The sequence below is a fragment of the Camelina sativa genome, chromosome 18 (genome assembly GCF_030686135.1).
Source record: "Camelina sativa cultivar CO46 ecotype springtype chromosome 18, ASM3068613v1".
In the NCBI taxonomy this organism is placed as follows: Eukaryota; Viridiplantae; Streptophyta; class Magnoliopsida; order Brassicales; family Brassicaceae; genus Camelina; species Camelina sativa.
The window spans coordinates 12,681,524-12,697,066 of NC_141897.1; the positions used below are offsets into that span (position 1 = coordinate 12,681,524).

The 15,543-nt window shown below is 32.4% G+C and overlaps 1 protein-coding gene and 1 pseudogene across 1 annotated transcript; one reads left to right on the top strand and one right to left on the bottom strand.

Moving 5' to 3' along the window:
• Positions 1-7,738: 7,738 nt before the first annotated feature.
• On the top strand, positions 7,739-11,506 carry LOC104763282 (receptor-like protein 56; annotated as a pseudogene).
• Positions 11,507-13,703: 2,197 nt separating this feature from the next.
• LOC104760913 (GATA transcription factor 16) lies at positions 13,704-15,110 on the bottom strand. The gene is made up of 3 exons (XM_010483905.3): positions 14,529-15,110; positions 14,306-14,440; positions 13,704-14,196 (listed from the first exon to the last, which is right to left on the bottom strand). The coding sequence occupies exons 1-3, from the start codon at positions 14,547-14,549 to the stop codon at positions 13,939-13,941; spliced, it is 414 nt and encodes a 137-aa protein (XP_010482207.2). The 5' UTR covers positions 14,550-15,110; the 3' UTR covers positions 13,704-13,938.
• Positions 15,111-15,543: the final 433 nt, after the last annotated feature.

Genomic DNA, 15,543 nt, shown 5'->3' on the forward strand with positions numbered 1-15,543 from the left:
CGCGGATGTCGGGGGCAGATACGTCACGTCATCTCTTAAAATGTGGAATTTACGGTAAAATCCCTATTTCCGTGGCGATCTCGTGGCGGCTGCGTCGACGAGCCAAGTAGGGTTGGGGTTAAAAGTTAATATGAAGAAGAGAATCTTCAACAACAACAAAAACAATAAATAAAAAATCCAGTGGTCATTATAGTGGGGCTTGACTCTTTTACAAGCTTTCAAACGTGGCCTTATGTTATTGGGTCTTTTGATTATGACGTGGTTAGCTTTTGATGAGTAGACGTGAAGATGACGGAAGTGCCGACTTGATTGAGCCTCAACAGCATTTGTTTTTGGTTTCGAAAATCAAAATTATGAGAAATTCGGTAAGTTGCTCGAACTTAAAAACTCTTAAGTGCTACAGATTTGAAGGAATTTTTTTTTTGTCTGTGTTTTATATAGAACAAAGGGTATTCAACGCCACTTAAAGGTATTCAGTTATGATTATAATTAAGTGGGCTTGAATGTGTTAATAAATGGAATTTACCGAATCACGTTTTCTATTTCATAATCAACACTAATTCATTTTTAACCATTCCGCCACTCAAAAAATATGTGATAACTATACTGTTTTAAATCACACTATCTTTCACAATTGTAACCAAGTACACAACTTATGAATCACATTGTCGTTCTGACACCTAAATCACTATTGCATAATTACCATTCCCGCTTAACTTCATGCCTCCCAGTAATTCCAAGTTTGAAACTTCTATGACCAGTGGAAACAATCACATGGAGTAGACCGCATAGTCGGATGTTATATCCCGTATTGTGATGTTATTGTATGTTATATCCCGTATTGTGATGTTATTGTTTCATAGAAAAACAATATGTGAAAAATCACGAAACCTAGTGGATAGGTGTTGAGAAACTTTTTTGTTGTTTGCATTCCAAAAAGAACTCATTTGATAAAAAAATATCATGATTCAAGTAAAATCATAAGTGAAACAACTGCTATAGTTAAAAAAAATAGTTTCCAATTGTAGGTAAATTAACAAAATGATTCCAGCTACAAGCAAGCTTAGTTTTAGTCAAAAAGACCAGATTGAAGATGGTCACACCATGCTTATGGTGATCTCATGATTAATGTTACGCTGATTTTAAAAAGGTGGGTATTTTGTTTGCTTTAGTGACTTAAAGCAATTGTTAATGCTGCAACATTACCAATTTACCATGTTTTAAAAAAAACCTGGAAAGTCATACCAAATCCTAAACTAATCTCTAAAAGTTTCCAAACGTTATATATGAATTTTGCAACGGCTAAGAGAAGATCGATGCGTTTGGTGAGGATTGAACTTTGGCTTAGATTCACAGAGCTATTCACCATATATATAGAGATATATATACTAACTGATATCAAAGAACACTTTTCTTTTTATATTTCACGTGTAAGTGAAGATAATTAAAGTTATTCACTATATATCTCCTATATAATAAAACCGAAGTACACAACTTTTGTTGTAAATTATATAATTTTTATAAGTTGGTTACAAAATAGGTTATAGATTAAATATAGGTTGATTACAAAAAAACGTTATAAATTAATTGGTCAATTCGTGGGCTATATGAATACATTTAAGAATATCTCAAAGAATACTCTTATAGAAAATATTCCAATGATTTATACAATATCCTAAATATTTTTTTTAGTATTCCATGTTACAAAATATATACTGTTAGACATAAAAATATACTCTTAAGTGTAAAAAAGAATAAAATCTTGGCAATTTATCACATTTACTCGTGATTTCCGAGATCTTATTGTGCAGTTGAAAATAAAATCTTACCTAAGCACGGGTCATATTAAAAAACTTTCACCAAACATGTTCAAAAATTAAAATAAAAACAAACAACAAACATAATCATTTCTCATCAATAAGATTACAAAATTAACAATATAAAACTTACAAAATAAGTGTTTTTTTCAAGCCATCATATTTAGCATATGATTTTATTGCATAATGTTTTATCCAAAAAAACTTTTAAAAACAATCATATAAATTATATTTTATTCTAAAATTATAATATAAATAAAAAGAATTTCAACTCGTGCTTTAGCACATGTCCTAGTATAGTATAGAGATATATATACTAAGAGGGGGTATTGAACTTATGTTTTAATATTTTAGAATTTTGCAAGATTTGAGTAAGATTTTTGAAGATTTGAGTAATTTGTTAAAATTTTTATATTAAGAAAATGAAAATGAAATGACAATGTGTGAGATTTTGACAGATTTTGTAAGTGATTTTAGAATGTTTCAAAACACACCATCGTCTTTGTTTTTAACATTATTGATCATTTGCGGAGATAGAGTGATATCTTCCGGTAGACAATGCTGATTGAGACGAGGTCGGCCTCATTAGAACGATAAGCCTTGGGGCTTCAAATTTATATGCTTACCAGCTCTGGGTTCCTTTTAGATCGGTGGCAAACTGATCTCCGAGTCGTGACGGCGAGCTGATAACTAGGGTTTCGAACAGGATGTGTCTATTCCGGAGATAGGGTGATATCCTTCGGTAGATACGTCGGTTTGAGTTGAGGTCAGCCTTTATGGACAGATGACTCCAAGGGCTATCCGTGGATAGGTTATGCGTAATCTGATTCATAGTATTTTCTCCGGAAATCGATTTCGAAGCTGACTGATGCGATAAAGACGGATCTGTGTTTCAACCGATTGAGTACGCTGCAGAGAGATAGAGATATCTCTCGGCTGACAGGTCAGATCAACATGAAAATGGTTTCTACAGAAAGCTGATTCTCGGGGCGATCTATGAATAGGTTATTCAAAACCTGGTTCGTCGTACTCAGCTGGGAAATCGATCCCGAGGCGGGTTGGTCGAAAACAGACGGATCTGTCTTTAAAGGATAGAGTATGTTGCAGAGAAATTGCGATATCTCTCAGAAGGGAGCTCGGATTGAAACGAAATTGGGTTCTACGGAAAGATGGTTTCCGGGGGAATCGATTGATGGGTTATTTGTCTTCCAGTTCATCGGGAGCTACCGGGAATTCGCCTGGCAAGGAGGCGGTTCGGATGGTTGAATTTGATCTTCTGGTTTGTGTTAGCTTTGGTAATAAAGAGAAAAAACGTAAAACTCTTGGTGATGACCAGTTGCAGGATCGTTACTTAGGCCAATTTAGGTGATGACCAGTTGTAGGATCGTGACTTAGACTAACTCGTGCTATAGCCATTTGCAGGAACAAAGCTTTTAAGAATTTTGCAAATCCTTCAAAATTCCATCTTAAAGGGTGTGATTTTATAAGTCACATTTTTCAACTAAAATACCAAAAAAAGTCTTTTAAAATCATTCAAAGTAGCTATTTTTAAAAAGTTGTGATATTTAATAACTGTTGATTTTAAGTAAGTTTTACAAATTATGGATTGAATAATAAGAGATTGTGAATTATTTTAAATGATTTTACATAAATGTCAAGTTCAATAACATAGGATTTCAAAATGTTTTTAAAAATCATCAATTGAATAAAAAGTGATTTTGAAAATACCTTAAAATCTTCTAAAATATAAGTTGAATACCCATCTAACTGATTTCAAAGAATACATTTCTTTTTATATTTCATGTGTCAAGTGAAGATAATTAAACCGGTTAGGTCTTTTTGGGATTTGTTTGCCCTTTTGTCTAATTAGGGAAAAAAAAATCAAACCGATCGAAATGTATTCAAAACATATTTGATTATGCTTCTTATAAGATTTCTCCATCATATATACTTTTGTATTATTGATCAATGAATAGTTGAGAAGGACGCATCGACGAGATTAGATTAAGGATTCTCATATCATTCATTTAAAACTCCTAATTAAATAAATGTTTTTTTTTCATTTTCTTCTCAATGATTGAATTCTTGAAATCTTGTGTGTTTTTTCAAAAGAGATAATGATTCGATCTTAATTTCATAAATCCTCGATCGATAACATTTTCATCTAATAATCTATATATAATAACAATCCGAAAAATACAACTAACAGTTGTGTTTTTTCAATCGTACATTTTGGATATTTTTCGAAAAGTCGTGATGGATCATTAAAACAGTTATTTATGAAAAGTTACAACTGTTCACTGTAGAGTTGTGACTATTAGAACATTCGTATCTTTTGAAATCTATATATATTTGTATGCTTGAACTGTTTTCATTTTTTTTGCCATGACACAAAATCAACTAAAATTTCAATCTCAACAGTTTATAATCTATATATAATAACAATCCGAAAAAATGCGACTAACAGTTGTGTTCACTGTAGAGTTGTGATTATTGAAATATTCGTATCTTTTGAAATCTATATATATTTGTCTGTTTGAACTGTTTTCATGTTTTTTTTGCCATGATACAAAATCAACTAAAATTTCAATCTCAACAGTTTATAAACTTTTCTAAATTACTTTCTAGCATTCATTCTTTTAAAAGTCCTGAAATTTCTCTAATTCTTGATTTAACAAAAGATTTTTGGAATGATGAATATAATAGCAATCCGAATAAATACCACCAAAAGTTGTGTTTTTTTAATCGTACATTTTGGATAATTTTCCAAAAAAATCTGTAAAAAAAAAAATTGTGTGTTTTACAAAAAGTTGCTATTGTTCATTGTAACGGTTTTTTTTGTAAAGTTGCAACTGTTCATTGTAGAGTTGTGTTTATCGGAATATTCATATCTTTCAAAATCTATATATATATGTCTGTTTGAACTGTTTTTCATTTTTCTGTCATGACACAAAATAATATAAACTTTCAATCTCAACGGTTTTTACAACTTTCTAAATTATTCTCTAGCATTCATTCTTTTAAAAGTAAAAAATTCCTCCAATTTTGATTTAACAAAAGATTTTTGGAAGGATAAATCTAATTTACAACTTTTAGTTAATTTTAAATTTAAAAATTTAGTGAACATACCTGGAGTTTTTGAATTTGACTTTTCAATATGGTAATAAAGATGCCTTCTATTTAAAAGCAATTTATATGGGTTATTAGGTATAAATATAATCTAGTGCAGACACAACAGTTGCGATTTTTCGTAGTACCTTTTCGTAAATTTTTTGTTTTTATTTGTTTTTTTGAAAAAAGAAATTGAAACAGTTGTATCTGTTCATTGTAGAGTTGTGTATTTTCACTATATTTTATTTATATTTTTCATCACAAATTTTCGTTCTAATAGGTGTGTCTATTTAAATAATCATGTCTTTTGAACTCTCTCTATATTCGTCTCTTCATTAGTAACTAACAAGTTCATTGAAACAAATTTTCTATTTTATGTTGAATCTAAATAATTGAATATTAATATATAATATTCAACGTTATTCTATAATCTAACTAAATTTTTATAAATAGTTATAGCAATAGAGAAATTTAATACAACTTAATAAAGAATTTATATTTGCATTTATTTATCATAATTTTTCTTTCAAAATATTTTAATATTTAAAAATAATAATAACAATCTGAATAAATACGAACAACAGTTGCAACTTTTTGTAGTATTTTTTGTAAAAAATTGTTTTTATTTTGTTTTCTTTTAAAAACTCAAACAGTTGTATTTGTTCATTGTAGAGTTGTGTCTTTTCACTATAGTTTATTCATATTTTTTATCACAATTTTCGTTCTAATAGGTGTGTCTATTTAAATAGTCATGTCTTTCGAATTTTTTATATATTTGTTTCTTCATCAATAACTAACAAATCATTGTTAGTTGAAACAAAATTTTCGTCTTATGTTGAATCTAAATAATTTAGATATTAATATCTAATATTCAACGTTATTCTATAATCTAAATCAAATTTTAGAAAGGATTATAGCAATATAGAAATTTAATAAAACTTAATATAGAATTTACAGTTGCGTCTATTTATCGTAACTTTCGTTAAAAACTATTTTCATTTATTTTATTTTGTTTTCAAAAGTTGTGTATTTTAATTTTAATTTTTCGTTGATACAGTTTCACTCACTGTTAAATATATTTTTAATTATAATTATTTAATAGAAAATTATATTTGCTCATTACAACCATTAGTTCAATATTCTCATTTAGGATCACTTTGTCATAATGATTTTTTGATTGTAGCTCTTTATCATAATTCTTCATAAAATATCTTCTATATTTATTATACTTTAAACAATGTTTTTTGCAAAGTTGCGTCTATTCTACATAATATTTTTTTTGTTATAAGTTTTCATTTTGATGATTGGTAACAGTTTATGTTTAATGATTATGTATTCAAACTATTATATTACATTTAAATGATTTTATAATGCATAATTCAAACTATTATATTACATTTAAATGATTTTATAATGCATAATTTTAAATTTTAAATTTGATTTACTTTTTTTTAAAATATTTTCCCCGCGACATTGCGGGGTGTGAGTCCTAGTTAATGCAAAATTAAACAAAACGCAGAAACACGTACGACTTTCTTTCTTTTTGACATGCTCCATTATTTTCAAGTATAACGTATAAACGTGACAATCTCTAAAAGTGAAAACACATCATCTTGACACTGATCAGATATTCAAATAAACCCATAATTCACACTGTGACATGTGCCCAAGGATCAATAATATTGTATGGACAATCGTGTTGCGTTGAACCGCCACGACGTCGCTGTCACGAGTTACTCATTTGGCCATGCATATCTATCAATCTTCTTAATTTTCTGATGAAAGACATAAGGAAAATAATTGTAAATCAACACCATTACAAGCAATGGGCAACATTTTAAGGCTCCATGTTTTGTAGAGTAACGTCGTCTGTGGTGTTTGCCTTCGGTAGGACTCTTATGAGTGCATTACTTCTATTTAATTGGGCCAATTCTTTTCTAGCCCAAAACAAAACCCAACAAGCGTATCGGAGATCCAAAATTTAAGAACACTAGTAACTACAGTAATAAGAATCAACCAACAGTTTGAAATTCAGAAGCTTGCTTGCACGATAGATCCATGGCCGTCTACTATTTCAATCTTCTTCTTCTTTTACCATTGTGTTCTCCATTGACCTGACTTTGAGTTACCGTCCTAGGGCGAATCAATCATTCCCCAATTCTTATGTCGCCGAATTGGCGATGGAAATTTAGAGTTTACGCTGAAACGAGAGGGTTTGTGTTTGGTGGTTTAGCAGCAACTCGCTCCAGTTTACCGTTTTGAGTGTTTTTTTTTTTGGTAATTTATTTGGCTGAGTTTTTATCTGAATAATTCAACTAGCGTACATTGCTCAAAGATGATATATTATAGGCTAAAGAAAGCGTCTTGGACTCTTGGGGGATATTTAAGTATAGTTTTGTAAGCTGACCATAGTTTTTTGCTTGCTCTTGAATCATTCCTAGTAACTAAATGTTGCAAATTATATAATTATGACTTAGCTTTTTTATTCTTTAGGATGAGGGAACTGTCGTGGCTTATGCATACAACCTGTCTTTGTTTAGTTGAGCATATAGCTTAGTTGAAGTTGACAATGCTAAAGCACGTCACAAAGTATGTCATATTCTATAATATGGAGTTTTTGCCACATAATATATTAACTTTGTAAACTATACATATATATATATATATATTTTCTGATGCAACTTTGTTTTTTTAATTCTTCAATATCAAACAGAAGTTTTTAATGCTTGTAAACATGGACATATCTGGACAACATCAAACCTACAATCCAATTTTGTTAAACCTCTGAATTTTTGTTTTGGCTCAAACAAATGGAAGCGAAGGTATTCTTGGGTCAAAAGCTGATATGGATGATGATAATGTTGGGGCAACTACATGGATATAAAAGCTGTATCATGAAAGAAAGGAAAGCTTTGTTGGAGCTCAAAAAATTTGTCATTTCAAAGAGCCAAGGATGGAATCATGACTTTGTTTCTCCCTACTTGGACTAATGATACAAATAGCGATTGCTGCCTGTGGGAGGAAGTTAAGTGCAATCGTACAAGCAGGCGAGTTATGGAGCTTTCCCTTTATAAATCGATGTATTTAAAGAGTTCTCCTCTAAATCTTTCTTTGCTGCATCCTTTTGAAGAGGTTCGAATTCTGGACTTATCCGAGTCCAGGTTAAACAGATTGGTTGATGATGTGGAAGGTATATCAGGTTTCTCCCAATGTTTCTTTCTTCTTACCACTTGTGATCTCTATTTCAAAACATTTTTCCCTGCACTAAATTTTTTCATAAATTCTTGAAAGTTGATACCATTTAAAACTATAGTACCTTAGATTATTTCCAGCATGAAAAGAAAGTTGATGTCTATGCCATGTAGCACATTCACTCATGTTCCTTCCAAACACCGTACAGTTCAACTCACACTATCTCCATTTGCATGCAAAGTACTAGACTATTATCAATTTATCATGGAACTTATCCAAGTGATTAGAAGGAGCTATGTTAGTTTTGTATACTTTGTTAACGAGATTTTATTTTGCAGGTTATAAAAGCCTAAGGAAATTGAGAAACCTCGAGAATCTGAATTTATCTTCAAATGATTTCAACAACAATATCCTTCCCTTTCTTAATGCTGCTACATCACTTAAAAATCTTTTTCTTCGGTATAACTTAGTGGATGGCCATTTTCCTATTAAAGGTATGTTTCTCCTTCTAGAACAAGCAACTTATTGCTGGTGTATCATTGGTTAGATTGTTTATCTTTTCTGTAGTAATCGATACAATATACCTTGTCTTTATTTTAGTTCTTATGGAAAGAGTATTCTATTGGACTCTCTTTCAGAACTCAAAAACTTGACAAACTTGGAACTGTTGAATCTGAGGGGAAACTCATTTAACGGCTCAATGCCTGTAAGAGGTAACATTTTCATCAATAGTGACTGTCCATATAGTAAAATATTTGTCTTTCTTTCGCTGTAGTAGAACTTTAACAGGTTTAACTCTCACATAATTGCTGATACTAGTTTATGCCATTTTAAGTACATCATGTCCATATTATTTGTAGGGATCTTTGATTTTTGTTTCTTTGTTTTATGGCAGAGTTCCCTTATTTAAAGAAGCTGAAAGCTCTAGATCTAAGTGAAAATGGAATTTATAGCTCAATGGAATGGAAAGGCAAGTTTGCTCAAGCTTTACTAATTTAAATATTAAGATTTGATGTGAATCTAGCTTATCTTTTCCCAAAAAGATCATTTTTTTCAAAGTATAACGTTTGTCTACTTTATTTCAGAATTAAAGAATTTAAATAACTTGGAAGTTCTGAGTCTTGCTCGAAATGGTTTCAAAGGACCGATACAAATAGAAGGTAATCCGTCTTTGCTTCACCTCCAAGATTATCTAATTAAACAACATAACATATTACGTCTGAGAAGTTTCTTACGAATTCTTGAGAGGAATACAACTACTCTTATTATTCCTCATCATCTTGTTGTTTTCCAAACTATCCTTGTTTGCAGCTTTTTGCGAAATGAAGAATCTGCGGGAACTAGATCTGAGAGGAAATAATCTTGTAGGTCAGCTTCCTCTGTGTTTTGGTAGCTTGATCAAGCTACGGCTTCTTGACCTCTCATCAAACCAATTAAGTGGAAATATACCATCTAGTTACAGTAGCCTTGAGTCCCTCGAATATCTATCATTGTCAGATAATAGCTTTGAAGGCTTCTTCTCTCTTGATCCACTTGCTAACCTCACAAAGCTCAAGGTGCTCATAATTTCATCAGCATCTGATATGGTACAAGTGGAGACAGATAATACTTGGCAGCCAAAATTTCAACTAAGTGTTGTTGTATTACGATTTTGCGGCTTGGAGAAAATCCCCAACTTTCACATGTACCAGAAGAACTTGCGTCTAGTTGATCTATCCGGCAATAGATTATTTGGAAACGTTCCTACATGGCTGTTGGAGAATAATCCAGAACTTGAAGTCTTACAGTTGAAGAACAATTCATTCACTGTCTTTCAAATGCCTACACTAGTCATGCATAATTTGAAGGTTTTGGATATATCAGAAAATGATATTGGTGGGCAGGTACCTGATAATATTGGTCGTGTGCTTCGGAATATGGTACATATGAATGGCTCGAATAATGTGTTCCAAGGGAATTTTCCATCGTCTATGGGTGAAACGAAAAACATTTCATTCTTGGACCTGTCTTATAATAATTTATCATGAGAGCTACCTAGAAGCTTTGGCACAGGTTGCTTTTCATTAGGATTCCTGCAGCTGTCTCACAACAAATTTAGCGGCCATTTCCTTCAAAGACGTACAAACTTCACTTTATTGTTGGTGCTAAGAATCGATAACAACTTATTTACCTGGAAGATCGGGGTTAGTTTGTTTTTACTTAACATGTCCAACAATTTTTTAGAAGGTGCAATACCACCTTCGCTTCTGGTCTATGAAAATCTTTATTTTCTAGACCTCTCTGCAAACCTTTTAACTGGAGCCTTACCATCACATGTTGGTAGTGTACTTTGGCCAAGCTTTTTCCTACACAACAACAACTTCACAGGGCCAATTCCGGACACATGGTTCGAAAATGTCCAAATACTTGATTTACGGAACAATCATCTCTCTGGGAGTATCCCGCAGTTTGTAAATGCCCACGACATGAGTATTCTTTTGCTGAGGGGTAACAACTTAACTGGAAGTATTCCAAGGATGCTGTGTGAATGGAGAAGCATCAGACTTTTAGATCTTTCAAATAACAAGCTCAATGGCGTTATACCTTTGTGTCTCAGTAATTTATCATTTGGACTGGGAGGGAACGATAATCAATTTGACTACATTGGTGCAGTTTCCTCTTTGGAAAACTTATACTTGGGATTATACAAATCAACATTTGTGGTTGAGTCTTTCAGGTTGGACTACTTAACTCATCTGAAAATTGAAATCAAATTTGCAGCAAAGCATAGGTATGATTCTTATACTGGGGGATCTGAGTTCAGCGAAGGAACACTTGATTATATGTATGGCTTGGATCTGTCAAGCAATGAATTAAGTGGTGTTATCCCAGCAGAGCTTGGAGATCTCTCTAAACTAAGAGCCTTGAATCTGTCTCGCAATTTCTTGTCGAGTCATATACCAGATAGTTTCTCCAAATTGGAGGACATTGAGAGCCTTGATCTTTCATATAACATGTTACAAGGAAGCATTCCTCACCAATTAACCAACCTAACTTCTCTTGCTGTCTTCAACGTCTCTTACAACAATTTATCAGACATCATTCCCCAATGTAGGCAATTTAACACCTTCGACGAGACCAGCTACATAGGCAATCCTCGTCTCTGTGGACGGCCAACCGATAGAAGCTGTGGAGCTAAGAACTCAGAGGAAACAAATAATGAAGGAGAAGAAGATGATAATGAAGTTGTTATTGACATGTTGGTCTTCTATTGGAGTACAACTGCAACTTATGTGACTGCACTGATAGGCATTCTTGTACTTATGTATGTCGATTGTTCTTGGCGTCGAGCATGGCTTTGCCTTGTCGATGCCTTCATCGCCTCTGTGAAACGTAAGTTGTCTTAAAACCATTTCAGCACAGTTCTTGGATTTTCTTTATCCAGCAAAACAAGCTTCAATCCTCTGTTTTTTTTTTGGTAAGTACATGTGCTTTGGCTTTTACTTACATGTATATGTACGGGGTTTCTAGACGATGGATTGAATCTCTCTGGACAATGAGTTGAAATGTTGAGATCTCCACACACACACACCATGTAATAAACAAAGTTTTGGGTATTTAACATTTTAATTTAGGAGCAAGAAATTTAAGTGTTGGTGTCTTGGTGTGACAGAGGAATGTAATGCAGGTTGTCTCTGTTTCATAAGATTTATCTATGTTTTTGTTAATAATCAAATACAGTATTTAATAATGTTAAATTATTTAAAATATGCAAAAGTTTACAGTTAAGTTTAGTACTCCTACTAAATAGCGACTCGAGTTGATTTTACAACTAAGCATACTATACACATTTTTAACTAGGTCTAGTAGACGTGTATAAAGAAAAACATTTTCCATGCAGCCAGACCCAGATCTGTGTTACCTAACTTCGGGACATGCAATTAATGATATGGGTTTTAATGTTGACACATCATAATATTTGTTATTAGTATGTAACAAAAATGACCATTCCGTACTTTTATAATTGTTTGATTCCCACGAAACTGATGGAAAAGAAATTTGGAAGTAATTTTATATAGGGTTTATTGCACCCACACCCACTTTAGGTTGAAGTTGTTTCACAGAAACCTACTTTACAAACTCACTATACTTTCTTAAATTTGATGTTAGGTGTCCTTGTTTTTTGGACAATTTTGTCTCTCTCCTTGTTTTCTCTATTTTTTTTTTTGTTAACACTTTAAATGGTTATCATAAAACAAATTCTCTATTTATTTATATAAAATATGTTATGATTATATATTTTCAACATTTTAAGATACATATTTCTATATTTTTTTATGAATTTTTAGATTATAAGGTATCCATTTGTCGTTGAACATTTGTTCAAATGATAAGTGGATAGTCAATTGCAGTATTGTTAATAAATAGTTAATTGTGTTTATTCATACAAAATAGAAGTAATACCTATCAATTCAGGTGTCTATGACAGCGTGTCCATATGGAAACATATGAGGTTATAATGCAATTTGTGGATACGATATTTGTCCACATAGATAACTATTTGTGGATACAATATTTGTGGATACATTATTAGTCAAACTTATCTAAATGGATAACTATTTGTGGATACAATATAAGTAATGGATAACATTCACAAAACAAAACTCAAACATTTTCCCAGATCGAACTAAAACAAATTCAATATTAAAAAGCTCACAAGACCACAATTAATCAGTAAAATCACAAAATCACAATAAAACCAAGAAAACCCATATCGAATTTCATATAATCTAAAGTGATAAATTTTAAATATTTCATAATTGTAAAACAGACAATTTATCTCATAAGAATTAGATTCAAAGGACACAAACTCAGACATCTTGTAAAGGTAATGTTTACTCTCTCATCATGTCGCCATTAGAAAGAATTAAGCAAGAGAGACAACCCAGAAAAAAAAATTATAGATCTTTTCCAATTGGTATTTTCCAGCTGCTACCCATTGATTGATGATGATGAAGATGCACCCAAATACGACTGGAACCGTATAATGAGTTTTTTTTCTTTCGGTGGAAGAGTCTGGAGTTAAGAAAAAGAGATGAATGATGAGTGCTACTATATAATTGAGGTTTGTGGAACTTGAGAGAGATGTTATTTGGAAGATGAGAGAGAGACATAAAAAATAGAGAAAAACAGAAAAGTAGTAGTTAGATGGTAGTGTTGATAATAATTTTTTTTGCTAGAAGGTATTAGAGTAACTACACAAACAAAAAGTATAGCAAGAGTTAAAAGTGGGTGTTAATAGAATGGGAGAAAGTGGGTGTAAAATTCTCTTTTTATATATACGATTAATGAGAGAATTGAACCTAAAAAGTGACAGCATAATGAAAAATAGTGAGGAAACTCAGAACATACAATTATGAGAAAATTTAAATTTATTTGTCATTTAAAAAATTCAAAATTATACTGTATTATAGTTTTGGGACTGGACAAGATTTGTGCTTAACAGATAGGCAAGCCCCATTCATGTCTTAATAAAGACAAAATTTCAACACAGAGAACAATAATTTAAAACGAATGTTCGAAATTAAATAATACTACTACTTCTACCACCGAATATCTTTTGTTTCTTTCATTAATCTTCGAACAATTTCCAAAACTTTTTTTTTGTGATTTCCAAAAATCACAACATAGAGATACCCACAAAAATCCAAAACAAATTGAATTGGAAAAAACACAAAATTTCACACCCAATTTTTTTGTTAGTCATCATCACTAATCATCATCATCATTGCTCCCCAAACACAAGAATTAAAACCCTAATCATGGTGTAGGAACCACTTTAACTGTACACAGAGCCATAAGATAGAGCCATGAGTAACACAGCGGCTTGTTCTTCCTCACCAAGCTTCCGTCGTTGCTTCTCCACCGTTGATCGATGACTCTTCGTCATCCCCAAATCAATCAACCTCTGTTTTAGTGATTCACTAAATCTAGGGTTTCCGCCGCCGGGACTCGATTTCTTCGGTTTCTTGTTATTGTCATCCTCTGTTCCTCTTCTCTTCTTCGTGTTTCTGATCCCACACGCGTTACACAATGACTACATAGAACACAACCAAAAAAAAACATATCAGATCAGAGACAAGATCGAAGGATCAAACTCGATTGCTTCACCCAAATCGGAGTGAAATTAGGGTTTATGTCTTAACATTGGGACCAGAAGGACCACCACGCCAAAGAGGGGTTTTGCTTGTACCACAATCAGCACAAGTCTTCTTGTTGTTGCTCTGTTCGATCATAACATCTCCAACTCTTCCTTTCATGGTTTCCGAATCAACCAAAACCTGGAACACACATAGCGATCAGCTAACTACTAAATCATCAATCATCATCAGAATCAAAAGAAGAAGAAGAAGCAGATCATCATTTAACCTCTTCACTGTGATCCAACATTCTCGATCAGTTGAATTCGAAGATTGGCGCCGCGCGATCGGGATCAAGAAAGCTAGGGTTTGAAAACAGAGATGAGAAAGGAAGGATCAGGAATCAATCTAGGGTTTAGAGAAGATCACGTCTCTCTTCATAGAACATGTGCAAGAGAACTTGGAAAGAGTGAATAAGTGAGTGTCAGAGAGAGAGAACCTAACCGACAGACACAAATCACAATGATACGAAAAAAAAAAACTAAACGCGATTTTATAAAAATTGGTTATGGAATTAAACCCTAGGATTTTGATTTTAAAATGACGAAAACACCCTTTTGTTTCTTCTCTATTATCAGATGAAGCCACCCGCCAAACACAAGTTCGCTTATTATTATTGTGAGTTGATTTTGGTGAAAAGAAAAAGGGCGCCACTTTGACCGGTGTGTTTGATCACATACGGAACGGTGTACGGTTTCTTCGAGTGGGTCAATCATGATGATTCACTTGTACTTTTTGATCGTAGCCGTTCATTCAATCTTACCTTCCAAATTTTTGGGGGAAAAAATGTATATAGTGAAAAGTTGAGATACTACTAATATGTTAGAGTGGTTGATTATAAAGGAGAAAAGAAACAAGAGTGGTAGGGAATGAAGCCATGTAGATAGGATTCAGACCATATATTTGCAAATGGTTACTAAATAAGATTGTGTGCTTGGTGTGTAATGTTGACTTAACAATGTCATGGGTCAAAGTGACAATACTTGAAATAGGTTATGATGATAAAGACTTATCTTAAAATGTTGAAAAAAACAAGATTTTGTGCTTTTTGGACAGTGTATTGGTTGGGAGGATATTCATTTTGAGGTTTAAAATTGATTGAGAAGAAAAGAAAGCGACTGGTTTGTCTCCCACTTGAACCACATACAGTACTTACATTTTATCTTGGTCACCTCTCCGTCTTCTCTCTCTCTTTTCTAAATGGTGTTAAAATACTAAAAATGTTGGTTGAGTAAAAAATGAAT